The 21,758-nt window shown below is 44.0% G+C and overlaps 1 protein-coding gene across 3 annotated transcripts in view; it reads right to left on the reverse strand.

Moving 5' to 3' along the window:
* The window catches only part of ASCC1 (activating signal cointegrator 1 complex subunit 1), a 140,414-nt gene that overhangs the window by 81,706 nt on the left and 36,950 nt on the right, over positions 1-21,758 (reverse strand). For all 3 annotated transcript variants that reach the window (XM_058188271.1, XM_058188270.1, XM_058188273.1), the window contains exon 6: positions 4,826-4,962. In XM_058188271.1, the coding sequence (XP_058044254.1) occupies positions 4,826-4,962 (137 nt within the window). The remainder of the gene's footprint in view (positions 1-4,825; positions 4,963-21,758) is intronic.

The raw sequence follows: 21,758 nt of genomic DNA on the forward strand, positions 1-21,758 counted from the left end.
TTTGCAATGTAATATTTGTGTTTAATTATTTCCATTCTTTTGGTATAGGCGTGTCAAAAGCATGTGATACACCTGAATCGAGAAAAGGGTAAAGATGTTATGCTAGCGATAAAAGATGCTAACGGTTTGGGAGAACTGAATATTATAAGAATAGAGTAGGGGTGTCAAACTCGATTTCACTGAGGGCCACATCAGGGTTGTGTTTGACCTGGGGAGGGCTAGTGGGCGTGGCCAGGGAGGGTGGGGCCAGGGTGTGCATGGCCAGCTCAATGTCCTGCAGCCCTCTGCCAGTGAAAATGGAGTCCAGGAGGACTGTATGTAGTCCTCCCGGCAGGGGTGAAATGTAAAATTTGTTACTACCAGTTCTGTGGGCGTGGCTTGCGGGGGGGAGGGGTAATGTGACTTGGTGGGCGTGGCCATTAAAAAAAAATTTTTTAAAGCATTTTTTCTACAACCTCTTCAGCAGAAGAGGTTGCAAAAGGGTTCTGACGATCCCAGCTGAGCCATGTGATCATCAGAGGCTTTTTTTTTTACTTTTAAAAGCATTTTTTCGACCAAAGAAAAAATGCTTTTAAAAGTAAAAAAACCCCAACAACCTTTGATAATCGCGCGGCTCAGCTGGCAGGCGGGCAGGGATTTTTGCTACTGGTTCTCCAAACCACCTGGTTCTCCGAATCACTCTGGATCGGGCGATCCGGTCTGAACCGGGAGCATTTCACCCCTGCCTCCTGGGCTCTGTATTCAATGGCAGAGAGCTGCAAGAGGCCATCGCAGCCAAAAACAGAGCGTGGGAGGGCCGCGTGTAGCCCTCACAAACTCCATTTTCACTGGTAGAGGCCTTCAGTGTTTCCAGGGCGGCCCTGCGGGCCAGCACCCACGGGCCAGATATGGCCCACAGGCCTTGAGTTTGTCACCCCTGGAATAGAGAATATATGGTTGGAAGTATTATTCTCTCAGGCAGGAGGAAAGATTTGTAGCAATCTACCAAAATGCCATCCTACTTACTAAAAAAATCTACCAGAGTCAAACTGAGGATTTTTACGTGGTGTTGAGTAAACAGCCCATCCCAGCAATCTGGCTTCTAAAATGGTCCTGAAGAAAGAACGTCAATAAAAAGTGATCGTCAATTCATATTAAGACCCTGCTGCAAGGCACATCTCAGCATGTCATGGCTACCAAAATAACCCTGAGACCATCTCAAAGGATTATATGATCCTTAATTTAATATTTGAGGAGACGAAGAGCACAAATGGATAACTGGGAGTAGATGGGTGAGCATTGAAGTTATTCCAGTGTCAAAGTGATAGCCTCATCTGGTGAAACTTGGGTCTCAGTATTTATCTTCTCCACTAAGATTAGCCTGTCTCTGGAGATTACGAAATCTAATAGGCTCTTGAATAATCCATGGGAATTTATAGGAGCAAGCTCAGTAAATTCTTCAATGATTCTTCACCTCTACTGGCCTATACATTTCCTAAGGCCATCAAACAGGTCTAGTTGCTTGTGGTTTAGCTTGCTAATTATCATCTCATGGTTACTCACAAAAAAAAACCCCTTCCTTTTCTATGGCTGCATCTATGCTCTGGTAATGTTGATCCCTAAGGACACATTTAGATAAAAGATGCATCCTCCTAGCTAGCCTTCCTTATCAGAATGTTCTTCTTTTTATTCTATTTTTTAAATATCTCTCTCTCACACACACACAAACTTACTATTTTAGTTCACTGCCATTTATTTGCAATTTTTTAATCTCCTTCTTTGCATGCCAGGGTTGAGATTTTTACCCACAAATGTGGTATAAAAATCTAATGAATGCACATTAAATTAAGGTATCATCTGCTGATTTCAATTAAGCTAGTAACAAATAAACAAGGCTCCTGTGATACCAAAGCAGGTCATAAACCTTAATATTTTGGCTGGCCTTAATAGACCCACCAAATTTGTTATTGCTACCAACGCTGTCACTATGGATCGTATCTTTGACATTACTCTGAATCTAGAAAGCTGTGAGTGGCTTCTGTTTAATTATATGCGTATAATTATTTAGAGTGCCTCTTGTTTAATTTGAGATGGAGAGAATAGCAAATACAATATATCAAATGCAGATGCATCAAGGAGTAGACTAATAACTCAGAATTATCAATAAGGGTAGAAACTAGCATAATAAGCTCATAAATATAAGCATAAATATGCTTAGCTGTTATAGGGCCAATTTGATGGCTTCAGTGAAAGGACTGAATGGGATGGGAAGTTATGGCCCCTTTATGACCTATGGATGTCAACTCCCAGAATTCCTGAGCCAGCATGGAAGTATCCAACATTCAGGATAGAATGCTACAGACCTGAGAGGCTTCATGTTTTTAACTGTTCTCCAGGGGTGGGCTTCAAAAATTTTAGCAAGGGGTTCTCTGCCCGGTTGCTGGGTGGGTGTGGCCATGGTGGGCGTGGCCTAGTCAGCCTCCTGCAGCTGAAGAGGTTGTAAAAAATGCTTTTAAAAGGCTCTGACGATTCCAGCTGAGCCGCACGATCATCAGAGCCCTTTTTTACTTTTAAAAGCATTTTTTCAGCCGAAGAAAAAATACTTTTAAAAGTAAAAAAAACAACAACAACCAAAACCTCTGATGATCGCGTGGCTCAGCTGGGCGGGTGGGGGGGGGAGGGATTTTTGCTACTGGTTCTCCAAACCACCCGCCGCCATCGCTACCAGATCAAATGATCCAGTCCAAACCAGGAGCATTTCACCCCTGGCGTGCACGCGCTTTGCTCTGGGACTTGCCAAGAGCGTGGGAGCGTTTGAGGGGACATTTAGAGCATTAAAGGGGAGTTTGAACTCTCAGCTGGCTGTGTGACCTTTGCACCTTGTCCTGGGTCATCACACTTGTCTTTTTTAAATTCAGCCAGACATGGCTCCTAGGCACACTGTCTGAACAAGTGAATCTAGTTCATCACTGGGACAATGAGGACAGGTTCAGGCTCATGACCTTAAGGATTTCCCTCCTTCCCTTTTCCCTCCAAAAAATCTGGTGAAATAGATTGAGTTGTGTCGTAAAAAGTGACATTTCCAGTGAACTTCCATGACTGAGGATGAATTTCATGAATGCTAGACCAATCCCTTAATCACTATGCAGGTAGTCCTCAACTTATATAACTGTTCAAAGTTAAAATGAAAAAAACAACAACAACACTGCAGCATCCCCATGGTCATGTGACCAAAAACCAGATGCTTGGCAACAGACTCATATTTATGACGGTTGCAGTGTCCGGGAGGGTCATGTGATCCCCTTTTGCGACCTTCTGACAAGCAAAGTCAATGGGGAAGCCAGATCCGCTCAACAACCATTTGACTAACTTAACAACTGCAGTGATTCACTTAATAACTGGGTTAAGAAAGGTCCTACAGTGGGGCAAAAAAAATTCACTTAACAAATGACTCATGCAGCAACAGAAATTTTGGGCTCAATTGTAGTCGTAAATTAAGGACTATCTATACTACACTCCGTTTAAACACTTCAGTTGACTTGCCTTTAGTCATACCCACATTCTTACCGCTGCATTTTATATCATCAGAAGTTTTGGTGCTAATTTTAAATATAGGTTAATCACAAAAGAGCTCACTTTGTAAACTCAGGATGTATCCCAAATTTTTGCAAAAGCTTTCTGGTGCAGTGATTTCTAGTTTAGGAAACTACTGCACCAGAAAGCTCTTGCAAAAATATTACAAACACAACTGCATTGAAGGGGGGGTGGGAGAGAGAGGATTTTTATCTATCATTCTACATCCCAAACCACATGCCTTTGTGCAGTGTTTTATGACAACTTCTGCCCTTCTGAGTCACCTATCTATTGTTTGAGGACTGATTTCTTATACGGGTTTTTGTGCTTCCAATGCTCTTTGCCTGCAGCTTTTTCAAGAAATGAATCTCGGGGATATACAACCATCCTGGGCGAAAAGAATTATTCGCCAAACACTCTGCTAGAACAAAGTGTGAAGGTAATCACATTTTTCATGAACTTCAATGGAATAAAATCAGTCTTTGCTTATACACAAAATCACTGCAAGAAAAAAAGTAGCCAAGGATTAATAATAAAATGGCAAGAAAAGAAAAGATTCTACCATACGAAAACTTGAAGAACTAGAATAGGGACAGATTGTCATGGAGAAAAACTATCATTAAAATCAATGTCAACTTGATGGCACATAATCAATCAATCAATCAATCAATCAAAAGGAATTATTCGACTGTCGACTGATGTCATAAACAAAACACAATTGGTCCCTGGTCTTTAAATAGTTGTAGCTGCTTGCTACAATTTCTTACAATTTTATACTTTTTTTCGATTCTATTCTTTCCATAGGTGCTTCCTCTTTGGACAAATGTAAGCAACTGACAGAAAAACCCCTTGAAGAAACGAGAAGCATTTGAAATGTGGATTTACAGACATAAACCTGCTACGCTGGGTTAACAAAATCACAAATGAGGAGGTGATAAGCAAAGGGAGATCATCAAAGCCATTAAAAAGCGAAAGTTAGAATATTTCGGACATGTGACGCGACACCCGGAAACATATGGCATCCTTCACTTAATCCTCCAGGGAAAGATTGAAGGCAAACGAGGTCCAGGCAGAAGAAGATCATCATGGCTTCAAAACGTAATGGACTGGTTTGGATAAAACTCAGCAGCACGTTTTCATGCGGCTGTTGACAAAAATAGGATTGCCAACATGATCGCCAACATCTGGTGATGGATATAGCAGAAGAAGAAGGAGGAGGAGGAGAAGGAGGCAGCAACTGCTTCCTCTACTACCAAGCTTCTGTTTTACTTACTCAACAAGGTCCTCTCTACACTTCTGCAGGAGTTCCTGAGCTTTCTGGATTTCTTGTTCATTCAGAAGTACCAGAGTCCCAATAGTCAGATGGAGTTTTGCTGGGTTCTGGAAGAGGCTACCACTGACTCCACAGTCCTATAAAAACATTAGGCATTCCTCAAGTGAGAAAAGTGTACATTAGAAACTTCAGATGCATTCGTTATTTTTGGACACAACAAGTTGTAACTTGTATTGAGCAAAGACAGAGGCAAAAGTATGGGGAGCGCAGGAACATCAGAATTTTCCAAAGCACCTGAGGGCAGGACAAGAAGCAATGGATGGAAACTAACCAAGGAGAGAAGCAATTCTAGAACTAAGGAGAAATTTCCTGACAGTGAGAACCATCCACCAGTGGAACAGCTTTGCCTTCAGAAGTTGTGAATGCTCCATCACTGGAGGCTTTTAAGATGACACTGGACGTCCATTTGTGTGAAATGGCATAGGGCCGTGATGGCGAACCTATGGCATGGGTGCCACAGGTGGCACACGAAGCCATATCGGTGGGCACATGAGCTCAGCTCCGCCATGCATGTGCATGCCGGCCAGCTGAGTTTTGGGCCTTCTGGGCCTACAGGAAATTGGGAAACAAGCTGTTTCTGGCCTCTGGAGGGCCTTCGGGGGGGGGGAGCACGTTTTTTGCTCTCCCCAGGCTCCAGAGCATTTCTAGGAGTCTGGGGAGGGCGAAAACAGTCTTCCCCACCCCTGGAGGTCTCCAGAGGCTAGAAACTAACCAAGGAGAGAAGCAAGGGAGGTGCCTCTGTGGCTCAGACTGCTAATGCAGTCTGTTATTAACAGCAGCTGCCTGCAATTACTGCAGGTTCTAGTCCCACCAGGCCCAAGGTTGACTCAGCCTTCCATCCTTTATAAGGTAGGTAAAATGAGGACCCAGATTGTTGGGGGCAATAAGTTGACTTTGTATATAAATATACAAATAGAATGAAGACTATTGCTAACATAGTGTAAGCCGCCCTGAGTCTTCGGAGAAGGCGGGATATAAATGCAAATAAAAAAAAAAAGAAACAGCTTGTTTGCCAACTTAACATAACATAACATAACAACAGAGTTGGAAGGGACCTTGGAGGCCTTCTAGTCCAACCCCCTGCCCAGGCCGGAACCCTACACCATCTCAGTCAGATGGTTATCCAACATTTTCTTAAAAATTTCCAGTGTTGGAGCATTCACAACTTCTGCAGGCAAGTCGTTCCACTTATTAATTGTTCTAACTGTCAGGAAATTTCTCCTTAGTTCTAAGTTGCTTCTTTCTTTGATCAGTTTCCACCCATTGCTTCTTGTTCTACCCTCAGGTGCTTTGGAGAACAGCCCGACTCCCTCTTCTTTGTGGCAACCCCTGAGATATTGGAACACTGCTATCATGTCTCCCCTAGTCCTTCTTTTTATTAAACTAGACATACCCAGTTCCTGCAACCGTTCTTCATATGTTTTAGCCTCCAGTCCTCTAATCATCTTTGTTGCTCTTCTCTGCACTCTTTCTAGAGTCTCAACATCTTTTTTACATCGTGGAGACCAAAACTGGATGCAATATTCCAAGTGTGGCCTTACCAAGGCATTATAAAGTGGCACTAACACTTCACGTGATCTTGATTTTATCCCTCTGTTTATGCAGCCCAGAACTGTGTTGGCTTTTTTAGCAGCTGCTGCACACTGCTGGCTCATATCTAAATGGTTATCCACTAGGACTCCAAGATCCCTCTCACAGGTACTACTATTGAGCAAGGTACCACATATATGGTACCGGTGCATTTTGTTTTTTTTGCCTAAATGTAGAATCTTACTTTTTTCACTTTTTTCACTTCCGGTGGGGTGCATAGAATTATGGGTGTGGGCACACATGCGACCCCCCCTCCGCCCCGAGCTCCTGCAGCTTTTGGCACGCGATGGCAAAAAGGTTAGCCATCACTGATATAGGGGCTCCTGCTTGAGGAGGGGATTGTGCTAGAAGTCCTCCAAGGTCCCTTCCAATTCTGATGATGATGATGATGAAGTCTTAATCCTCAAATAACAGAAGCCTGATATAGGCCACTCCTTGGCACTGTAAAGAAGTAATATCTCCTTTTTGAAATTCTTCTGTCATGGAGAAATTTTCAAAGCATATAACCACATCTTGATGAAGATGGGAGATGGGAAGATAGTACAAAGAGCAACACTGCTCCATATTCTGTGGCTGCAATCATGACTCTAAGCTCTCCAGACCTTAATGGCACAAAGAAACAACCTGCAGGCAGATTAGAAACCCTTTTCCTTATTTATTTACTATAATGGCTCTTCTTATTATTGGGAGACGGTTTTTGTTTATTATTTTTATTATTATTATTATTTAAATTTTTATACCGCCCTTCTCCCGAAGGACTCAGGGCGGTTCACAGCCTGGTAAAAATACAAAATAATACAATATACATACGATTAAAATATAATTAAAAAACTTATTGAATTGGCCAAGATTAAAATTAGGAATAAAACCCATTAAAAAACCCATAAGTTTAAAAACTAACCCAGTCCAGCGCAGATGAATAGGTGAGTTTTAAGCTCGCGACGAAAGGTTCGGAGGCCCGGAAGTTGACGGAGTCCTGGGGGGAGTTCGTTCCAGAGGGCGGGAGCCCCCACAGAGAAGGCCCTTCCCCTGGGCGTCGCCAGACGACACTGTCGCGCCGACGGCACCCTGAGGAGTCCTTCTCTGAGAGCGCACGGGTCGGTGAGAGGTATTCGGTAGCAGCAGGCGGTCCCGTAGATAGCCCGCCCTATGCCATGGAGCGCTTTAAAGCGTTCACCAACACCTTGAAGCGCACCCGAAGGCCACAGGTAGCCAGTGCAGCCTGCGCAGGATAGGTGTCACATGGGAGCCACGAGGGCTCCTCTATCACCCGCGCAGCTGCATTCTGACCAACTGCAGCCTCCGGATGCCCCTCAAGGGGAGCCCCATGTAGAGAGCATTGCAGTAATCCAGACGAGACGCCACAAGGGCGTGAGTGACTGTGCATAAGGCATCCCGGTTCAGAAAGGGGCGCAGCTGGTGCACCAGGCGAACCTGGTGGAAAGCTCTCCTGGAGACGGCCGTCAGGTGGTCTTCAAAAGACAGCCGTTCATCCAGGAGAACGCCCAAGTTGCGCACCCTCTCCATCGGGGCCAATGACTCGCTCCCAACAGTCAGCCGTGGACTCAGCTGACTGTACCGGGATGCCGGCATCCACAGCCACTCCGTCTTGGAGGGATTGAGCTTGAGCCTGTTTCTCCCCATCCAGACCCGTACGGCTTCCAGACACCGGGACAGCACTTCGATAGCTTCATTGGGGTGGCCCGGTGTGGAAAAGTACAGCTGGGTGTCGTCAGCGACAGCTGGTACCTCACACGAAGCCACTGATGATCTCACCCAGCGGCTTCATGTAGATGTTGAACAGAAGGGGCGAGAGAATCGACCCCTGCGGCACCCCACAAGTGAGGCGCCGCGGGGTCGACCTCTGCCCCCCCGCCAACACCGTCTGCGACCGGTCGGAGAGATAGGAGGAGAACCACCGATAAACGGTGCCTCTCACTCCCAATCCCTCCAACCGGCGCAGCAGGATACCATGGTCGATGGTATCGAAAGCCGCTGAGAGGTCTAATAGGACCAGGGCAGAGGAACAACCCCTATCCCTGGCCCTCCAGAGATCATCCACCAACGCGACCAAAGCCGTCTCAGTGCTGTAACCGGGCCGGAAGCCGGACTGGAACGGGTCTAGATAGACAGTTTCCTCCAGGTGCAGGGGAAACTGATATGCCACCATATTTCTACAACCTTCGCCGCGGCGGTTGGAGACCGGACGATAATTACCTAAAACAGCCGGGTCCAGGGAAGGCTTCTTGAGGAGGGCCTCACCACCGCCTCTTTCAAGGCGGCCGGAAAGACTCCTCCAACAAGGAAGCGCTGAATCCCCTGGAGCCAGCCTCGTGTCACCTCCTGAGTGGCCAGCACCAGCCGGGAGGGGCACGGAGCCAGTAAACAGGTGGTGGCATTCAATCTACCCAGCAACCTGTCCATGTCCTCGGGAGCCAGAGGGTCAAACTCATCCCAGAAAATGTCACCAAGACCACCCTCAGACGCCTCATCTGAATCGTCGCAATTTTGGTCCAGACCGTCCCTAAGCTGAACGATTTTATCGTATAGATAACCGTTAAACTCCTCAGCACGCCCCTGCAGGGTCATCCCGCTCCCCTGGTGAAGGAGGAGCGGGTCACCAAACAGGGCAGCTGGGCGGTTATCTGCCGAGGCAATGCGGCAGGAGGGGTACCAACGCCTCGCTTCCCTCAGTGCCACTAGGTAGGTCCTAGTATAGGATCTAACTAGTGTCCGATCAGCCTCTGAACGGCTGGACCTCCAAGAACTCTCTAGGCGTCTTCTCCGGCGTTCCATCCCCCTCAGCTCCTCAGAGAACCAAGGAGCCCGTTGGGATCTGCGCCAGGTCAGAGGGCGCACACCCACCACACGGGCTAAAGCCCCAGCCGCAGCCCGTTCCCAGGCTGCAGCTAGTTCCTCTGCCGTGGGGCGCACAGAATTATGGGTGTGGGCACACATGCGACCCCCCCCTCCGCCCCGAGCTCCTGCAGCTTTTGGCACGCGATGGCCAAAAAGGTTAGCCATCACTGATATAGGGGCTCCTGCTTGAGGAGGGGATTGTGCTAGAAGTCCTCCAAGGTCTCTTCCAATTCTGATGATGATGATGATGAAGTCTTAATCCTCAAATAACAGAAGCCTGATATAGGCCACTCCCTGGCACTGTAAAGAAGTAATATCTCCTTTTTGAAATTCTTCTGTCATGGAGAAATTTTCAAAGCATATAACCACATCTTGATGAAGATGGGAGATGGGAAGATAGTACAAAGAGCAACACTGCTCCATATTCTGTGGCTGCAATCATGACTCTAAGCTCTCCAGACCTTAATGGCACAAAGAAACAACCTGCAGGCAGATTAGAAACCCTTTTCCTTATTTATTTACTATAATGGCTCTTCTTATTATTGGGAGACGGTTTTTGTTGTTACCGAGCAAAGGGAAAAAATGCATTTGTTTTTAACATGGAAAATAGGAATGCTACCTCTCATGGCAAGACTCGAAACTGTTAAGAAGAGACTGGACTGCCATCTGTCAGAAATGGTGTAGGGCAGTGATGGCTAACCTTTTCCGGACCAAGTGCCCAAAGTGGGCACACGCGCCTGAACCCCCAAAATGCAATGCATGCGCAGCCCCCGCATGTGCATCCCACCCCCGCGCATGCACATATGGACCCCCCACACGCACCGTGTGCATGTGCAGCAGAGACCTGATGATCAGCTGGCCGGCGGGAGGCACGCACATGCATGGTGGAACTGAATTGGGGCGAAGGCTCACGTGCACATAGAGAGGGCACTGGGTTTGCCATCACAAGTGTAGGATCTCCTGCTTGGGCAGGGGGTTGGACTAGATCAGGGGTCTCCAACCTTGGCAACTTTAAGACTTGTGGACTTCAACACCCAGCTTTGCTGGCTGAGGAATTCTGGGAGTTGAAGTCCACAAGTCTTAAAGTTGCCAAGGTTGGAGACCTCTGGACTAGATGATCTACAAGGTCCCTTCCAACTCTGTTCATCTGTTAACAAACTCCAAGGGGTTTACTCCTCTATTTTGTCCCCCTCCCCCATCCTTTACTATCAAAACAAAGTTGAGAAAATGGTCTAAATCCCATTCCGTCTGCTTTTAGAAATCCACAAAAAGAAATCAGTTGTTAGCAGAAGTAGACACCTTCCTCTTTTCCTGCTTTTGCAGGAGCGCAGTGAATACTGGAGATTAAGGGAGGATTCAATGGGATTCGACCTTTCGGGACTTTGCATAACAAAAACAAAGCCCCTAGGGGAATCTACCACTATCCCCCCCCCCTGCTCTCTCTCTCTCTTTCAACCGGAGAGGGAAATTGAAGCCGGGAACAGCTGTTCGTTGCTGTTTTCACCGGCTTTTACCATATTCAGTGCGGAGTGCCATAAATTAGCACCCAGCGAGAAAGGTGGCGCCACCCGGAAGTCTTGAACTTTTTTTTTTAAGTTAAAAATTCAAAGCCTAGCAACAGAAGCTATTATAGTCTATAATGAACACCAGGAGCACAGGGAAGATGTTGAAACAGCAGGGAGCAGATCTGATAGATTCCAATTATTGGCAGCAGTTCATTTTAATTTGTATAATGCTTGCAGATCTAATGAGCACAAAATATATTAACACAATAAATAAGCAACTTCTAGGAAAAGAGCACAGTCTATCTAGTCCCATAGAGAAGGAAGGGTGGCAAAAAAAAAAGAGAGAGACAGAAAACCAAGCAACACTGAATTAATGTTATAATTACTATAAGTTTAAATAGCTGAATTTTCCCTCTGCAGCTTTCCAGGAATCAAAGCCATCTTCCATGCCGACAACTTTCTACCTGTATCTTTCTACTCTTCAGTGCAGAAGAGAAGGCTGGAAAGCTTTATGATGGGTAGTTCTCAACTTATGACTTATGTAATTTACGACTCAAAAAGTTCTTTTGCTAAGAAAGGCAGTTGTTAAATAGCAATAGCAATAGCACTTAGACTTATATACCGCTTCACAGTGCTTTTACAGCCCTCTCTAAGTGGTTTACAGAGTCAGCATAATTGCCCCCAACAATCCTCATTTTATCCACCTCGGAAGGATGGAAGGCTGAGTCAACTTTGAGCCTAGCAAGATTCAAACTGCCAAATTGCAGGTAGCCGGCAGGCAGCAGAAGTAGCCTGCAGTACTGCATTCTAACCACTGCGCCACCGCGGTTCTTAAATGTCATAAATGACATTTTATGACTTTTCTTACCAGAGTTGTTAAGCAAATCTGACTTCCCCAATGGACTTTTGCTTATCAACTGGGAAATTTACAAAGGATGATTACATGACTCCGGGCAGTGCAACTGTCATAAATACAGGCCAGTTGCCAAGTGCCCAAATTTTGAAGATGTGTCTGTGGAGATGCTGTGATGACCGTAAGTGTGAAAACCACTTTTTCCAGCACCACTGTAACTTTGAACAGACGTTCACTAAATGAATGGCTGTAAGTCAAGGAATGAATGGCTGTAAGAGAAACAAAAGGTTCATGAAGTCAACTTTTAAAATAACATGTGAGCATAACAAGTGTTGTTACAATTGTTTACTACCTGTTTCCAATGAAATTCTGTAGGTCTTAAAATATGCCAAATCAATGCTTTTTCTGCTAAAAACCCTTTGGCAAAGTTGAAGCGGATTGTTCCAGGTTTTGATTTTTGCCTGTCTAGAAAGGCAGAGCTCTGTCTACCTACTTAGGTCACCATTTATATTTTTGCAGTGAATTTAATGATTCTGAGCTGCACTGACGCTTTTATTTAAAACTGCACTAAGCAAATTCCTATAAATCCTAATAAATGTGAATATCCTAGCACTGGACAATTAATACCAAAGAAGACCAAGCTGTATAAGCAGTAGAAGTTTAAGGAAGATATTCATTCATTCATTCATTCATTCATTTATTCATTCATTCATATATCCTGCTGCAATCAATTTGGCAGCATAGGATGAAAACTTTCATCTGGGATGAAACTTAGTAGTAAAATGTATGTTTACATTCAACCTCTTTTTTCCCCCTCCAACGTGCAACTAGGTCAAACTAAATTGGAGTCTTATATTAAAATGAAGGCTGTTAATAACCTCTGGCTGATTGCTTCTAACAAATTCTTTATAAACTCAGGTAAGCATGTTTTAGTAAGCATCAATTATCTTATGAGACAACAAGTAAATAAGAGTACCTGGAATGGTCAAGGGTTCCAGGCATACCAGCGGTTCATATTGGGAATGTCGAACAAACTCTAAACTGAGCTTCCTAGGAAAGTCTACAGAGTTGTCTGGATGACAGCAGCTGCCAACAGTCTCAAAACCAGGAAGCCCCCACTGGCACAACCTCGGCCCAAGAACTTTAACATCGATTCCCAAGGGAAAGCCAAATGGGTCACTGAACGCCCAAATGACCCCACAAAGATGGTTTGGCTTTTGAACTACCACGTCAGCAATGGACAATCCCAAACAGGATTTGCACCTCACACGACATCTGGAGCCGCAGTGGCGCAGTGGTCAGAATGCAGTACTGCAGGCTACTTCTGCCGACTGCCGGCTGCCTACAATTTGGCATTTCGAATCTCACCAGGCACAAGGTTGACTCAGCCTTCCACCTTTCCGATGGAAATGAGAACTCAGATTGTTGGGGGCAATAGGCTGACTCTGTAAACCACTTAGAGAGGGCTGTAAAGCACTGTGAAATGGTATATAAGTCTAAGTGCTATTGCTATCTGCCAGAACTCTCTGGTATAAATGGGGCAGTCCCATTTATCCTCCCTTCAGTATGACTGTAGGGTCTCACATTAAACTGTAGACCACACAGTGCCCGGCTGTAAATTGGGGACATATACCAGTCCAGTATCTGATGTTTTAAATATAAATGATGTTGCATTTCAATGGTTAGGTGGCCTAGACACTGGTGTTTGAACATAGATCTTTTTAACATTTATATTCTATTGTGTTCTGCTAATCTAGATGAATATGAATATCTATTGCTAATCCTTGTATGATATGGCATATGCTAAATAAATAAATAAACAGGGCTTCATATATACATAAGGCCCACAGAACCTTGTGTAGCCATCGAACTATTGTGACCCAGGCCCAAGTAGGTAGTAATAAACTCAGTCTGTGGAAAAACAAACAAACTATATTTGAACAGCTGGGAATTACTTCATTCCCAGCATCGTTCAACTCAGAGTAAAACAAATGCCTCCCAACACAAATTCTTCAGTTATCTCGCAAAGCTTGGTCCAATTAGGCAAATTGCCAAAGGCCCTTCCTGGCAAACGTCCAGAAGCCACAAAAACAAAGACGTACACGAAGCAGAAGACAAAGCAGAAGACGCAGCTACAACGTTGTTTTCCGGCAAAGCTCAAATGTGGGTGCTGGTCTGTTTTAAGCCTTATGGGAGGGGCCAATCATCTCTTGGCCCTACTCCCAAGTTGTCCTCTCTGCTTGAGCTGCTCTTGCCTTCTGGCAGCTCTTCTCATGCGTGCATTAGGAACAGGCTCCTCCTGTTCCTCTGCCTCACTACTATCAATCTCTGGAGGCTCTGGAGTCCGCTCCTCACTTCCCGATAGCCCTGGCTTCACCTCAGCCTCATCACTGTCCGACTCCGTTGCAAGCTCTGTAGGCTGCTGACGGACCACAACACGAACAAGTGAAGTTATTTTCTCATACAAAGTACCACGCTCACAGATAGTACTGCATAAATAATAAGACTCCATATAGAACGTATTCAGGCAAATTCATTTGACTTGATATCACAACAGGGTGAGCAATTAGTCAGAATCATTTGTACAAATAGTTTCCAGATCTCACTGGAAAGATAATTTCCTATAATAAATCACTACAGTGAGCAGAAGCAAAGTAAAATGAAACTGTGAAGGCATCCAAGAGGATTACAGCACAACTGTAGTATCCTTCCATTAATTCCTATAAATAATTTCCAGTTTCCACCTCAAAATCTATAATTGAGATTTGTTTATTTCGCAGCTCTTACATATCATCCCAATCACACAAATGCACAAAATATCAATCGTATGAATGCACAAAAATGCAGCAATTTATTAATATTTTAATATTAACTACAAGTTAGTATGTTATCAAACTGTAATTAATAAGATGAAAAAGAATATCGATACTTTTGAGCTTAGGTGTTGGAGAAGACTCCTGCGAATACAACAGACAACGAAGATTTTTTTTTTTAAAGGACACGTACAAAATAGTCCAGAATTCAAGGGCTAGGTGACCATGCTCAAATTATCCTATTTCAGATACAATACGTGAAGATCCTAGAGAAGGTCTCAAAGGTGCTTTTTCAAAAGACAACTGAACTTTGTTTTTCCTTTTTTTTTTTTTTTTTTGTTTACATTTATACCCCGTCCTTCTCCGAAGACTCAGGGCGGCTTACAGTGTGTAAGGCAATAGTCTCATTCTATTTGTATATTTACAAAGTCAACTTATTGCCCCCCCAACAATCTGGGTCCTCATTTTACCTACCTTATAAAGGATGGAAGGCTGAGTCAACCTTGGGCCGGGCTTGAACCTGCAGTAATTGCAGGCTTTGTGTTCTTAATAACAGGCTTTACCAGCCTGCGCTATTCACCGGTCCTTGAAGATGTTTCACTTCTCATCCAAGAAGCTTCGTCCGTTCTGTTAGAACAGAAGAAGCTTCTTGGATGAGCAGAGAAACTTCAAGGAAAAACAAAGGTACAGAGGTGAGATTCAGCCAGTTTGGACAAACCAGATGTTATTTTATATCTGGTTCAGTGAACCTGCAGTTCTGATGACCAGCTGGCCCTGTCCCACCCCTCCCACGAGTCCCCACATGGCCCATGTTAAATCCTAGGTAAATGCAGGGTGCGTGTGGAGTTTGGGGAGACGCAAAACGGGCCTCCCGGAAGTTTGAAGAGCACAAAAATGGGCTTATTTCCAGCCTCCTTCCAGCCCCCAGAGCCTGGTTGAAAATGGGGCCCCGCGGCCCGTTTTTACTCCCAGGGTGGTGCAGTAGGCTAAGTGCTGCCTGTCACACCTCTGCCATGCCCACCATGGCTATGCCCACCCACCAAGTCATTCGGGCAGAGAACCGGTCATTAATTTGTCCCACCACTGCAAAGATCGCTTTTGAAAAAGCACCTTTGGGACAACCATGAACTGGATGACCAAGAATCTCCATAGATGTTCTAGAGAAGGTTCTGAGGATGGGAAAGATAGAAAGAAAGAGAAGAGGACAACCAACAGCAAGGTGGATGGATTTAGTTATAGTTGACACTGAGAATCCTGTTGGAAGGCCTGAAGGAGCAGGTTGGGAACTGATCATGAAGGATAAAATCTACCAACAGGGTTGCTAAGAGTCAATACCTAATAAATCAATGAATGAATCAATAATTAACCTGCTGCCCAAAACCTCAGTATAGCCAAAGGCCATTGAAATAAAACACAATTGAGGACCATTCCAAATGTCCAAGGCCAAATGGACTTCTGAGGACTGCATGTTTTCAAGTGTGTTGGCTATTATTGAGAAAGCTGCTAATTCTGGGAGCTGACCTCCATAATTTGAAGTTTGCCAAGTCTGAGAAACACTGCCATAGACTAATTCACCTCATAAAAATTAAAGCCTGGCTTAATTCCAGGTATCTATATAGAAATGCACCGATAGGAGAGAATTCGGAGGCTGTTGTCTAGTTTGGTAGTGAAATGTCTCCAAGAAAGTCACCAAGGTCAGAGAACACCAAGACATATTCAGGCCTGACATTTTTAGATTTTTTCAGATAAAGATGAAATGCTAAGTACTGCTGCTTACTTTAAACATTGAACAATTCCTTTGATTATTTGAAGCAGTTAATTCTGCTTCTTAATACTTTACACTGACAACAAAGATTGCTAATTTTGAGGAAAAAAGACCAGCATTTCTAAAGGCCCTTAAATTGAGGGTGATGGTTTGGATTATTATTTTTGTTACAGCATTGCATACGGTTCTGATTAAAAAGTGTTTGTTAGGCATCTATAAATTATTTATTTTAATTCTATGCATAGAATAGAAAAAAATAAATTCCATATAAATCTACGTAATATATTCCAAGCTAAAAAATTGACTCTCAATTTCTATAATCTGCTAGAGATAAGTCAATATAACTACTTTCCAAATACTGCCCTCTGCTGGTATATAAAATCATTGTAAAACCTTAAGTTAAATTTATCACAACTATTACTATGATATATTTGTGTGTGTGTGTGTGTGTGCGCGTGTGTGTGTGTGTATTTGGGGTTGTAGATTATGAAACAGTTAATAGCAATGAAGTTCTAAAAATGATAAGGAAACTGTTGAGTTTTACCGATAATAAAGATGCAATTTTCTCACATAAATTAGATGAACTGCAAAAAGAAATGTTCACGTTCTTATTTAAACGTGGCTTTTATATTTCAAGGAATAGTATGCAATTACTCTGTCATTCCAATAGCTTGTAAAATCTATCTATCTATATATATTTTAAATTATGGGGCAGTGCAACTTTTTGGGGGGCATCATTAACTATCATTTTATTTGGTTAAGAAATTATACAGGAGTCTTAGGAGTGAAGAATGACTCAAAGGAGCATCCATATGTTTGTCTCATGCACAAACACAAACACCTCTAATTCCTACATTTCCTCTTTTCCAGAGGTGGATTTCAGCAGGTTCTGACCAGTTCTGGAGAACCAGTAGCGGAAATTTTGAGCAGTTCGGAGTAGTAAAAATTCTGACTGGCCCCGCCCCCATCTATTCTCTGCCTCCCGAGAATCCCAATCCCAGCTGATTGGGAGGAAATGGGGATTTTGCAGTAACCTTCCCCTGGATTGGGGAGGGAATGGAGATTTTACAGTATCCTTCCCCTGCCACACCCACCAAGCCACACCCACAGAACTGGTAGTAAAAAATTTTGAAACCCACCACTGCTCTTTTTTCAAATTGGTGGGTCTTCATTGCTTCCTTGGTTAAGAGAATCTAGTTCAGGGGTGTCAAACTCAAGACCCATGGGCCAAATCAGGCCAGCGGGGTGCTTAAATCTGGCCTGCAGAGCCGGCCTGGAAATAGCAAAGGACCGGCTGGCCCATGGCGCCTTTGGCAGTCAAAAGGGGGCACGGGAACGCCTCATTTTCAGCCTGGATGGCTTCCTGCAAGCACTCTGCCAGCCAAAACGGGGCATGTCCCCAGTAGTGGGCTTCACTTACCTTCGCTACCGGTTTGGAACAGTGAGCAAGCGCGTGCTCGCTTTACTTGCGGCGCTTCTGAGCATGTGCAGAAGGTTCTGCACATGCACAGAGCATCCGTGATGATGTCAGAGTGAGTGGGTGGAGCCTCCCGCTGCCGCTACCGGTTAGCCCGAACCAGTAGAAATCAACCACTGCACGCGCCACCCCCAGTGCTGCAGGAGGCATCTGCCCATCTCTCTCTCCCACCCAACCCCCACCAGCCCATGAGGAGAACTAGAATGCTGATCGGCATCCTCAAAGAAATCCAGTTTGACACCCCTGATCTAGTTCATTAGTATGTTAAGCCTGATAAATTACAGGCTTGATTTACTGAAAAGATCCAAGATTTTACCAGAAGATTATTTCCACAAAATATCACAAAATATTAAGTTAATCAGAGACACATTTAATTGTAGACATTTATTGCCTTGAGCCAAGAAATTAATGCTTAGGACCAGAGGTGTCTGACCTTGGCAACGTTAAGACTTGTGGACTTCAACTCCCAGAATTCCTAAGCCAGCCATGGTGGATAGGAACTCTGGGAGTTGAAGCCTACAAGTTTTACCATTGCCAAGGTTAGACACTTCTGGAGCTCTCATCTTTGTCTCTGTATTAATTGGAAGCTGCTGATCATTCATAGTATGTCACACCAAGCCAGGCTTGGTTACAACTCATTAATATTCAGTCATTATAATTCCCAGTATATTTGATTCCCTCTTTTTTATTTTCTTTTACCTAGCCCTTGAAAATGATATCACGTACACACATTTTAAGTTTGTTCTGGGAATTAGAATGGTTGTTAGATTTATTCTTTGTTTCCTGAGGAAACATATCCTGGTAATATATTCAAGTCTGTTTTAGACAGTTTACACTAATACATAAAAATAATATATTTCCCCCACAGAGATCTATCCGGCTTCCATTCTAATTAGAAAACACAGAGTAACCATCTTTTTCGAATTGCTGCAAGTTGTTCCCAGTTGTTCTAACATACATCAAACTCTCGGTCTTGGTCCCACAAGAGAACAGAAGGATTTTCTTTGTATTTTACAAAGAACACGATGCAAGCATCACGACTTTTGACCAAAAAAATGAAACTTGTATGTAGCAAAAATCCCTAAATCTTGATTTAAACTTGTCCAGAACTGCACTTACGTATTAATGCATCACCTTTGCTACAAAGGGGTTGTTGGGTAAGCATTAGGTTGCAGATGGTTGCAAAAGGGTTTGATGGACACACCTGCCAAATCTCAACTACGCATTAATTGCATGCGGATTGGTTGATTCAACTTTCTGTTGGGAGACGGGCAGCTTGAGCACTCTCTAACAAGAATGTTAACATTAGCAGAAATTATGAATACTGTTGTGGCCTGCCAGTTGCCAGCGGAGCTGGCGGCAGACTTGGATCGTGAGGAGGTTGGGGAGGAATTTGGGCCAGCTCTGGAGTCTGGGGAAGGCTCTGATAGATGCTCTGCATTGGATGCAGAGATTGTTGTGACCTAGGCCCAGGTAGTTATTACCAGACACAATCAGTCCTAAATAGAATAGAATTTTATTGGCCAAGTGTGATTGGACACACAAGGAATTTGTTTTGGTGCATATGCTCTCAGTGTACATAAAAGAAAAGAAAAAGAAAAAAAAATACCTTCATCAAAGTACAACATTTACAACACAAATGATGGTCATAGGTTGCAGTTTAACCCTTAATGATAGCAACAAAAAGTTACAGTCATACAGTCATGAGTGGAAAGAGATTGGTGATGAAAGCGATGAGAAGATTAATAGTAGTGTAGGTTTAGTAAATAGTTTGACATTGTTGAGGGAATTATTTGTTTAGCAGAGTGATGGCGTTCGGGAAAAAACTGTTCTTGTGTCTAGTTGTTCTGGTGTGCAGTGCTCTATAGTGTTGTTTTGAGGGTTGGAGTTGAAGCAATTTATATCCAGGATGTGAGGGATCTGTAAATATTTTCACAGCCCTCTTCTTGATTCGTGCAGTATACAGGTCCTCAATGGAAGGCAGGTTGGTAGCAATTATTTTTTCTGCAGTTCTAATTATCCTCTGAAGTCTGTGTCTTTCTTGGTGGGTTACAGAACCAAACCAGACAGTTATAGAGGTGCAAATGACAGACTCAATAATTCCTCTGTAGAACTGGATCAGTAGCTCCTTGGGCAGTTTGAGCTTTCTGAGTTGGCGCAGAAAGAACAGTCTTTGTTGTCCTTTTTTGATGATGTTTTTGATGTTAACTGTCCATTTTAGATCTCGTGATATGATAGAACCTAGAAATTTGAAGGTTTCTACTGTTGATACTGTGTTGTCAAGTATTGTGAGAGGTGGAAGTATGGAAGGGTTTCTCCTAAAGTCTACCACCATTTCTACAGTTTTGAGTGTGTTCAGTTCCAAACATATTTTATCACAGCTGAGAATTACTTCATTCTCAACTAAGTCCAAATTAGTTCCAAAACAAATCCTTCAGAAAAAGTCCTCCAGCCCCATCACAAAACCTTTGTCTTCTTTGGCACCCTGCCAAAGGCTTTTCTTGGCAAAGCCCCACGAAGTTCAGAAACAAGAGAGCTGACTAGAAATAATTGGAGCAATGGTTGCTTTCCTACAAGAGCTGTTGCTGCTCTTTTAAGGCTTATGGGAGGGGCCAAACATCTCCTGGCCTTACTCCCGAGTCGTCCTTTTTGATTTAGCTGCTCTTGCCTTCTGGCAGCTCTTCGCATGCGTGCACTAGGAACAGGCTCCTCCTGTTCCTCTGCCTCTCTGCTGTCTGCCTTTGGAGGCTCCGGAGTCCGCACATCACTCCCAGATGGCCCTGGCCCCACGTCTGCCTCCAACGCACAGCCCTTGTCTGGGTCTTCCCCTGACTCCATTGTCACTGTCCCGACTCTGCTGCCAGCTCTGCAGGCTGCTAGTGGATCACAACAGAGATAGAGCCAGGGCCATCTGACATTTCCCAGCCACCAGAGAGGCAGCTGCCTTTGGAGGCCGAGATAACTGGGGAGGAAGAACAGCTGTGGCCTGTTCCAGATGCGCAGCTGTTAGGAAAGGAGAAAAACTGAGGACAAGGAGTTGACTCGGGGAGCAAGGCACAGGTGGACCCTGAATGGCCCGTCCCTGGCTGGGGAATAGTACAATATAAACCAAATGTGTGTTAGTAGTTTCTACATGGGTTCATTTGTCCCTTTCCAGGGTCCAGGAGTTCAAATTGTTATTGAATGTCCTTGTGTTGCTGCTGCTCAACAGTGGGTCAGTTTCTAGTAAGATGGCAACCGTCCACAGTAACCTGTTGGGTGAGGGTGGTAAGTATCCCATTCTTGAAAAATCTGTCTTTCTCGGTATTAGGTTCTTCAACAGTATTGATTTTACTGTGGAGGGGGACCGCAATGACTATGACAGATGTCTTTGCTATGGAGAAGGGTCCAGGTCACAAGTTGTGCTCAAGATAGAGAAATGCTGAGCTAGTTTGCTTCTCTGCTCCTCCATGAGCTCCTGAAAACAGTATCTGAGCTTCTTGTTAAGACTAACTAGCAACATGCTAATTAATTTTTTACATCACCTAGTGAGATGGAACCACCTCAAGCAGAAATAGAAAAATAATTACCAACTTCAGCAGCTGTAAAAGGTTCAACGATTTTCCTTTCTAAGACAGAAGAAGAAAAATTGCTTTGGTTGACAGTTCAACTGAAGATGAGGTGGGAGAAGTGCAAAGAGCACCCGTAACTCCAAAGTGGAGCCAAGAGAAATACTTATAATTAATTCTGAGATATCTTGTCAGGGTGTAATCTGCACGAAGTCATCTCACGAAATGAATATTAACATACCTGAAAGAAGATTTGATTCTACACAGAAAGAAAACAAAAAGTAGGGAACTGATGGTCTCCTGAAGGGAAAAAAAAAAAAAAGAACCTACACCAGGGATGGGTAATTAATTTTCCCAAGAGGCTACAAGAGAAATTAAGACTGTTGTGGAGGACCGAATCAATAGGGCTCTGAAAGTACACAGGATATGCATCCAGGCATGTACGAAAATTGAAAACAAAATA

Source organism: Ahaetulla prasina, chromosome 6, assembly GCF_028640845.1.
Source record: "Ahaetulla prasina isolate Xishuangbanna chromosome 6, ASM2864084v1, whole genome shotgun sequence".
Taxonomy (NCBI): Eukaryota; Metazoa; Chordata; class Lepidosauria; order Squamata; family Colubridae; genus Ahaetulla; species Ahaetulla prasina.